The sequence below is a fragment of the Chaetomium globosum genome, genomic scaffold, assembly GCF_000143365.1.
Source record: "Chaetomium globosum CBS 148.51 scaffold_6 genomic scaffold, whole genome shotgun sequence".
NCBI lineage: Eukaryota > Fungi > Ascomycota > Sordariomycetes > Sordariales > Chaetomiaceae > Chaetomium > Chaetomium globosum.
Window position 1 is genome coordinate 1947836 of NT_165981.1, and position 8483 is coordinate 1956318.

At 57.6% G+C, this 8483-nt stretch overlaps 3 protein-coding genes across 3 annotated transcripts; 1 reads left to right on the forward strand and 2 right to left on the reverse strand.

Moving 5' to 3' along the window:
• Window positions 1–1974: 1974 nt before the first annotated feature.
• CHGG_08965 (uncharacterized protein) lies at window positions 1975–4443 on the reverse strand (the record flags this gene model as incomplete). The annotated part of the gene is made up of 3 exons (XM_001226891.1): window positions 1975–2174; window positions 2242–2732; window positions 2909–4443. 3 exons carry the CDS (start codon window positions 4441–4443, stop codon window positions 1975–1977), a joined length of 2226 nt encoding a protein of 741 aa, XP_001226892.1.
• A 566-nt stretch (window positions 4444–5009) lies between these two features.
• On the forward strand, window positions 5010–7069 carry CHGG_08966 (uncharacterized protein; the record flags this gene model as incomplete). The annotated part of the gene is made up of 3 exons (XM_001226892.1): window positions 5010–5070; window positions 5390–5423; window positions 5758–7069. 3 exons carry the CDS (start codon window positions 5010–5012, stop codon window positions 7067–7069), a joined length of 1407 nt encoding a protein of 468 aa, XP_001226893.1.
• A 975-nt stretch (window positions 7070–8044) lies between these two features.
• On the reverse strand, window positions 8045–8466 carry CHGG_08967 (uncharacterized protein; the record flags this gene model as incomplete). Its single annotated transcript, XM_001226893.1, has 3 exons — window positions 8045–8061; window positions 8120–8351; window positions 8461–8466. 3 exons carry the CDS (start codon window positions 8464–8466, stop codon window positions 8045–8047), a joined length of 255 nt encoding a protein of 84 aa, XP_001226894.1.
• Between the last annotated feature and the right edge of the window lie 17 nt (window positions 8467–8483).

An 8483-nucleotide genomic window follows, 5' to 3' on the forward strand; every position in this document is an offset into this window, starting at 1 on the left:
TTCGTAAAGGCAACGCCTCAATTCCGTACCCGCTGGTGACGAACGGCCGTCAGGAGAGAGGCGGAGGTTTGTGACCCGGGGAGGGCCCGGTGTCCGGACCGCGCGGCGCGCAGCGCGTTGGGAGCAGGGATAGACCGTTGACTGCGCAGATCTTCCCACCGTGAAGAGCAGTGAGCGTGCTGGATGCGCTGGATTGAGGCGAATCAGCGCAGGCCCCGTTGCTGCGCGGGCGGTGTCGTCGTTCGAGATTGTCGGGCCGAGGCCGGATCAGTGAGCAAGTTGAGCAAGTTTCCAGGGGAGACCGTGCATGTGGCCCCGCGCGGACTTCAAAGCTCATGAAACCACGCGTGAGATGAGATGCGCTACAAAACAGAGTCCCTAAGACCTTCCTTGCCAGTAACGGTCAAGACCAGGAGCTTGTTGGCCGCGGGGCGAAGAAACTTGCCAGACAGGGAGCCGACCGTCAAGGGGAAGAGAGTCCGGCGCTTCCAAGCTACGCCGGCAGCTCTGGGATCGTCGGCTCGATCGAACCGGCTGTTCCGGAAGTCGTAGGGAACGAGAATTGGAGGTGCCCGTGAGTGCCGATGGGCGACGGCAGGTTTTGCTCAATCTGAGTCGAGGTTCAATCCCTCGTCCGAAGTCAAGTAGCATCCGGCTAACATGCAGGAGAAGGCGAAGGTAGCCGCGGATCGGCCATTCCAGACCGGAGCCGTGTTTTGCGGGACGGGGCAGAGGTTGAGAGGCAAGATGCAACACGGAAGCCGTCAATGACAGCCGGACCTGACCGAGGTTTCACTACCGTGGAAGAAGCTGGGCCGAAAGCAATGGATCGTCAGGCAAGCCTCAATGGCGATGAATGGGTGTGCCGCAGCAATGTTGGCTCTCAGTTTTTCAGGGAGAGGCACGGGTGGAGAAGGGGGTTTCTGGATGCCCGTGGGTCAGACCTGGACTTTGGTCACAATAGATGTGCTGACGGAAGCAGCAGCCTGTTTGTGTTCCTTCCCCGGCCGCCGCGGGGTTGAGAGAAGGGTGCGTGTGAACAAGCCTCGCACCTGCCTCGCAAGTGAGAGTGTGGTATGCGATGGGATGGCTTCAAAGGCCAGGGTCAAGGGTGCCTCTTTCGCTGGTTCGTCCTGAGATCAAATGCTCAGTGCATGCAGGAGTGGGCAGGTGGGGCACCGCGTTTTGGCAGCCGGAGAAAATGAGCAAGTTTCTATTGGTTAGAAGGGGCCGCTACAAGAAAATCGACCGAGTTCCCGGACTCATACCATGCTTGCCGCGCGGGATGTTGGCCGCACTCGAACCGTGGCTGAGATGGGGGTTTTAATCAGCAGCAAATTCTCATGTCATTTCACAAAAAGAGAGCTTCCATCACAATTCTCCTCAATGTGAGCTGAGCAAATCAGAATCGGGCAGTATTCGGTACCTGTATGTCAGTCACATTCGGGAGGGACTCCATCCCGCTCGAGAAATGCGCCACTCCATCATTGCAGCTGAGCTAGGGCGAAAGCTAGGGCCAGAGTGAGGGCATCTTGGTGACCGGGATGTCTATACAAGGCTGGAGCGTGGGAATAAAGGGCTTGAAGAGGCTAGGAGACGAGCTGGGCAGGACCTTCTCAAGATGGGGGGCCTACAATGCCCCGTGTAATCCATGTATTTAGGTGTGTCATTGGAACGTCAACAGCTTCCAGCCGAGCGAGGTGAGTGCTTGCTCGACTCCTAGGCCGACAGTGCCGACTCCCACTCCCAAAGTCCCTGACAAGGTAGCATCCCCCGCCCCGGGCCCGTGGATTCCTGCAGCCGGACCAGTCCCTGGGAACTGTGCAGGGACTCGGCGTGGCCTCGAGACCGAGGGGTGGGTGACATCGCCGACGCCAACGTCTTTGCCTCAACAGTCGCTTCTCAATCCGGGAAGATGGGCGCCCTGGCGGGCGGAGTTCTTGGCAATTTAAAATCTTGACTCCGCGGCGCGTTCTATGTGCCCCCGTCTGAGTCGGAATCGGCAAACATGTCCATGGCACGCATCCGCTTCCTCCCAGGCGCGGACTTCGTGCCTGACATCTGGAAGCCGCCAATGGTCTTGCCCTCCTGTCTGCTCGGGGTCGATTCTGCTGGTTCCGTCGAATCCTCCATTGTCACATCGCCGCCCACGACCCCCACCTCGAAACCGCCGTCTGGCTCGCCGTCGAGGTCGAGGTCTGAGAAGGCATCGTCTAGGTCTGCTAGGTATTGCAGGCGAACGGGGTCCAACTCTCAGTCGCCGTCCTCCATATACAGTATGTTCTCGGGGGTAATCCTCCGGCGAGTCCTTGTTCAACGGTCCGGCTTCATCGATACCGGAAGGGAAGCCGCTGCCGTTGCCCCCATCGGCGGGCGCGGCTTCGACCGTTTTCCACCGCCCGGTTTTGTGCCCCATTTCGAGTGTGCCAGCCTGCTTTTTGAGGACAGGCGGGTTCTCAAAACTGCTGACAAAGGCTTCATGAGTTTCGACCGGAAACACGCACCAACCTTCCCACAGGCTCAGGACGAGCCCGACACTGCGCTTCCATTTGTCGGCACGCAAGCGGCCCCAGTTCAGCCTGTCTGCCATCAGTCCCAGCATCTCGAATGTCCTGCGGCTCCGGAGTGCGGCCTCGAACAGTTGTCGATAGCGCCAGGCATGGCGGATTCCGCTAGTGGATGAAGAGGACAGTATATCGCTGATCACGTAGAGCCCTAGGAGCTGCGCTGCGCTCATGTCAGTGCGTCAGATGTGGCCTTGTCCTCCGGCGCTGGCGAGGCGTCGCCGGAGTCGTCTTCTCTACCTTCCTTTTCCTTCGCCCCTTGCTTGTAATTCGGATTTGCCCGATGTGTATGCGAAATGGATGCTCAATGTTAGAAATGATCATGTCGACTATCTCGTCGGCACCGCCGGCTCGCGTGGGTGATGGCAAATGCTGCGACTCTCGCAATATCTCCCTTTCGAATTTTAGATAGGGTCATCGGAAGCCGGCTTAGGAGATGCGCGAGTTTCGTCTTCTCTATTGGATTCAAGAAGGTGTCCTCCTGATCTGCGCCATCGCCTTGCCGAGGCTGCTCGTCCTCAAACTCGTCATCTTCTGAAGAGTCGTAGTCCGAGTCGGAGATGAATTCATCGACGTCTGTCGTGTATTCGTATGCCAACCGCCGTGCAGGCTTTTTCCACGCATGACTGTCCTCGAAAAGTGGAATGTACTCGAGCTTGCCCTTCGCGGATTGCGCACCTGTTACAATCTCCCACAGCCGCCAGCGGTACCATATTCCACCCTCGCTGCGGGCATCCCATACCCAAGCCCACTTTTCATCTCGCTGGACGTCCGGTCGGGACATGAGAAGAGCTTCAAACTCTGGGCCGTGCTCTAAGACGGACTCTACAACCTTGTGGATCATGCGGAGCTGTTTGATGTCTCGCGGAGCCCGGACCGGAACATGAAGAATTCCGGACCGATTGAGCGGACCACCTGCGGGAGGGCCATAAGACGACGGTGGTGCATATGCCCGGCCGTGGCCCATCGGTTGGTGAGCGGGCCTGATTGGACCCTCCTCAACCTTCCTCGCGCCAAACGGGTACGAGACTGTCGCCGATGAAGGCAGAGCGGCCAGCCCAGACGAGATGGCGGCAGAGGAAAGATGTCGGTGCAGGGTGAGGAAGAAGCCAAAGCCAAGGTAGCGGTTCTGCAAAGCGCTCACAGCATTATCAATCTCTGTCGCTGGTGTCTCTTTAGACAGGGTGACGATGGCCGCAATCGATTTGCGTTCGGTACCGGTAGGGCCTGAAGGGGGCACGATCTTGACGTTCTCGACTGTCAAGTTGGCCGGAATGAGTGACTTGATGACAGCAGGGGATGTGCCGGGTGGCAGGTTTGCCAAGCGTAAGGTCGGCTTTGATGTCGCCTTCTCCTCCGCCCGGTCACCAGTTGCGCCGTCTGCCTCGTCGTCACTCGCTTCGAATGCCTTAGAGACGGGCACCGTGGCCGAGTCTTTGTCCCTGTCGTCGAACCCTAGCTTTCCGCGACCCTCGTCCGTGTCTCGCTGGAAACCCTCGTACGGTCTCTTTTTTGCAAACGATGATGGCGGTGGTCCTAAACTCCCCGGGCCGCTCTTTAGCGAACCGCCGGAGGGGATGCCAAAGTGTCTCCTGCCGGTGCCTCCTCCAAAAGGTGACCCGGCTCCAAACTGTGGCCTTTCGGGCGGGCCATGACCGAACCTCGACGAAGTATGCCTAGATCCGCGAGCGGAGTCGTCCTCCTCGTCATGCGCAAAACTCTTGACGAAATCCTCATAGACGGCAGCGGTCTCCGCGAGTTCTCTTTGACGCTTCGCTTCGGCTTCGGCTTTTTGCTTTTCGAATGCCGATTGTTTGCTCGGTTTTTGCAGCTTCGCTTCGACGTCAGGAAATTCGGCAATCTTCTTGTTCGACGACATGGTTGGTAGTGAGGATGTGTCGGCTACGCATGTTGGGATGTGGTGACTTCAGCGGGCGGCTCGTTTGCCCATGCTGCACGTTCGCGGTGTTGAGTGAGGATCCAGGCCTGGATGGTAAATTGGTCTGTGCACAACACAGCATTCCAAGGTCAGGTAACTCCCCTGACGGCCATGCTCAAGTTCTTGGAGAGATATTACACTAGGTACGTTCCTAGGTACCTAGGCACTCATGATTTCCATTCACTGCTCAACTCGCCGTAGGCTTGAGGCTATTTCAAAAAGCTTGGTGCACGCCCTCGACTCCCCATACAAATACATCTGCCTCGAATGATGGAGAGAGCGCTCTTTCGGGAACACGACTTGCCAGTGCTGCCAGCTGTCGATCGGCCGAAATCCGTGCCGCGAACTTCTGGCGGCCCACTCAGTTGACGATCTGTGTCACGCATGGCTGGTGGGGGGCTTTGTTCATCACCGGACTCCGGACAGCGCCTCAAAAGAAGAGCGCGCCCTTTCATGCTGGGGATTTGGTCCCATTTTTCTCCTTGGAACTTCCATCTTCTCTCATCATGGCCGCTGGAGTCTGCATCGGACAAATTAGCGTTTGCCGAGGAAGCCCATACAACCAGCGTGACATTCCGATATTCCCTTTGTTGAGCAGCGCGACTGATCTGCCCATGGCTCCATTTCGTGCTTTTCATTAGGTTTCCGTTGACCATCCCCCACCCAACACTGGAGCCATCGAGCCTTCGAGCCTTCCCCGCCTTCGGTTTCAGTGTTTCCAGAAGCCGAGCCCTGTGATGTTTCCTATGGTTCCTCTCCCTCGAAGCCGATGGGTTCCCCACAATGTTCAACCTCCCTATTTAAATGCCCAGAACTCCCGTTGGGAACCGGGCATGTTTCCTACCATCGAACGTGAGTCAGCGCTTGAACTGCAGCCGACCACCAGAGTTGGGAAACAGAACGAACACGCAGTCGCACAAGTGAGCACAAGGCATACATTCTCATTCATACACACAGGCCATTTGTTACGGCCAGTGACCCAGACAAGCCCTTGGCCTGAGCCAGTTGGATCGGCCTTTGCCGCTTCGCGTCTGAAACCTTGTTTAATTACGGAAGTCAAATTGCCGTTCCGTTTCTCAAATGGCTGCTGCGTCTTCTTCCTCCCTTCCCTCCTCGCAACCTTTCTCACCTCCATCTTCAATTCTTATCATCGGCTCTGGCGTCTTTGGGCTCAGCACTGCCCTGGCCCTCGCCCGTCGCGATGCCTTCTCCCAGAGCTCGATAACCGTCGTCGACAGGTCAGACCCTTCTCAGCCTGGGGCGTTTCCTTCGCCAGACGCCGCCAGCATCGACACCAGCCGAATTATTAGGGCCGACTATGCTGATCCAGCGTACACGGCGTTGGGTGACGAGGCCCAGGCGCAATGGCGCAAACAAGACACACCCGCCGACTTGGGAGCCCAAGGGCGCTACCATGAGGCTGGGCTGCTCCTGGGTTGGCGACGCTTCGCCGCCTGCGCCTGGAGCCGCCCCGTCGAGCGGGGGCCTGAAACCCAAGCTTACGGGCATGGACTATGCTCGTAAGAGCTGGGCCAACGTCCTGTCTCTAGCGTCTAAAAACCCAGCTCTTGCCGCCCGAGTTCGGGAGCTCCCCAACCCCGACGCCATCCGCGAGGCGCTGGGAACGGGTGGCAGCTCCGGGTCATGGGGTTACATCAACAACAACAGCGGCTGGGCGAACGCGACAGCCTCCATGGCGTGGTTATTTGACCAGGTTCAAAAGACCGGTCGTGTGAACTTTGTTGCTGGGACCGTTATTTCCCTGGAAAGGGCTGAAGACACGGTCACCGGCGCCAAGCTCTCCGACGGCCGCGTTTTGTCCGCCGATCTTGTTGTCGTGGCCGCGGGCGCATGGACCGGCAGCCTAGTTGACTTGGCCGGGCAGACAGTCGCCACCGGCCAGGTACTCGGCTACATGGACATCACCGAAGCCGAACAAGAGAAACTAGCCAACATGCCCGTCATCCTCAACATCTCCACCGGCCTCTTCATCATCCCACCCACCGACCGCGTCCTCAAGATTGCCCAGCACGCCTACGGCTATCTCAACCCAGTCACACCCGCCAACCCACCCCTCCCGTTCTCCCCGTCTCTCACCACCCAAACACCAACCCCGATCTTCCTCCCCCGAACAGGCCTCACCGACCCAGACCTCACCATCCCCGCCGCCGCAGCAGCCGATCTCCGTCGCGCCCTCCGCGAGATGATCCCCTGGCCGGCGCTGCACGACCGGCCGTTCACCAAGACGCGCCTGTGCTGGTACGCGGACACGGCCGACGCCGATTTCCTCGTCGACTACCACCCACACTGGCACGGCCTGTTCGTGGCGACGGGCGACAGCGGGCACGCCTTCAAGTTCCTGCCCGTCATCGGCGACAAGGTCGTCGACTGCATCGTACGGGAACCCCCCTTGCAGTTTCGCGGGAAGTGGGATTGGAAGGTCATCGTGCCCAAGTCTGGGGCTGCGGTGGCTGCGTTTACGGAGGATGGGACGAGGGGTGGTACGCCGGGGTTGGTTTTGGCGGAGGCATTGGGGGAGGTGGAGAGAGTGGTGCCTTCGGTTTGAGTTTACGGGAAGATGGGCGACGGGAGACACGGAACATCAGGTAAGCCAACGCATCACAGTTCCCATAACGCAGGTCAAGTTTTAATCAACTAGATGATGGTATTCGATGGCAGCAAAAACCACGACTGAAGAACGCCACGAGTTTCAACCCGCCGCCGTGCCTCGGCGCAAAGCCAAGCGTAGCAGCAATGAAGGAACGAAACTGTGCGATAGAGCAGTTAAGGCCTCCGCCATCATCCGTTTCTGCCGGGGGATTGCGAAAGCCTTCCCCCTCCATGGCAGTTGCCTCTGCTTGGGTTGTTTTTAATCCAGACAATACTCTCCATGCCAAACCACCTGCTGCCACTACTTGGTGCCGATGACGAGCTTCAGGTAAACTGAAATTGTGCGATCATCTCCCCATCAGCCCAGGCAAATGTGAGCAGCCGTGACTGGGACTGTTGCTCGTCAAATGAGCATCTGGAGAAAACCCATCTCTTTGCTTTTCCGTTCCTTCTTCAGAAACCTTTCTTTTTGGCTGCGGGACCCCGAATGGTGTCGCCGCAAACTCATTAGGGGACAGTCAGGTTGCAACGCCTGCCCGTCGTGCGCAATCTTTCTATGGGTAATGTACCCCGCGAGGGAGCGCGCCAGCTCCAAAATACTCGGGGGATCCGCGGTCATGACGAAAAGCGCGTAAAACCCTGCTTTAATGGTCCGCCCCGTTCCGTGAACGCCGATGCAATGCTGTGATGCCGGGGAAAAAAAAAACCCGGTCGCGAAAATTTAATACAAATGACTGGCGCGTCAACCCTGATTGGGCTTTCGCGTAGACAGCCGAGTTTTTTGGTATGATTTTTGTCATGAAATCATGGTCGATGGTGGTCGTTTGTGGTGTACAACTCGTTGACAGGCAGCGAGATAACCGTGGTGCGGCCGGAAAACGAAATTTGCGGGCAGGATTTGCCCTCATGCCGACCAAGTTGTTTCGCAGGTTTAAACCTTGCGGAAATCTAGCCATGTCTGTCAGCACCAAAATAACCCAAACTCGTGTGAAATATGACAACCTACCTTGCAGCACGGGGTAAATCATCTCAAAGGCCTGGTAAATCTCCTCGCGCACCTTCGCGCCGGTGAGAACGATCTTGCCACTCACAAAAATGAGGAGTACAATTTTCGGCTTGATCATGCGGTAGATGAGACCAGGGAAGAGTTCAGGCTCGTAGGAGCTGAAGTTGTGATGCTTCGAAGCGAGACCCTCGAGACGGATCGGGAACTTGATGTCACAAGAACCGACGATGTTCTGGATCTTGAAGTCGGTGAACTTGGCGTTGAAGCCAAGCTTCTGGATGATGCGAGCATACTTGCGCGACGCAAGCTTCGAGTCATCTTCAAGACTTTGCGCCGGTCACGACCATCTGCCACTGGCAAAGAT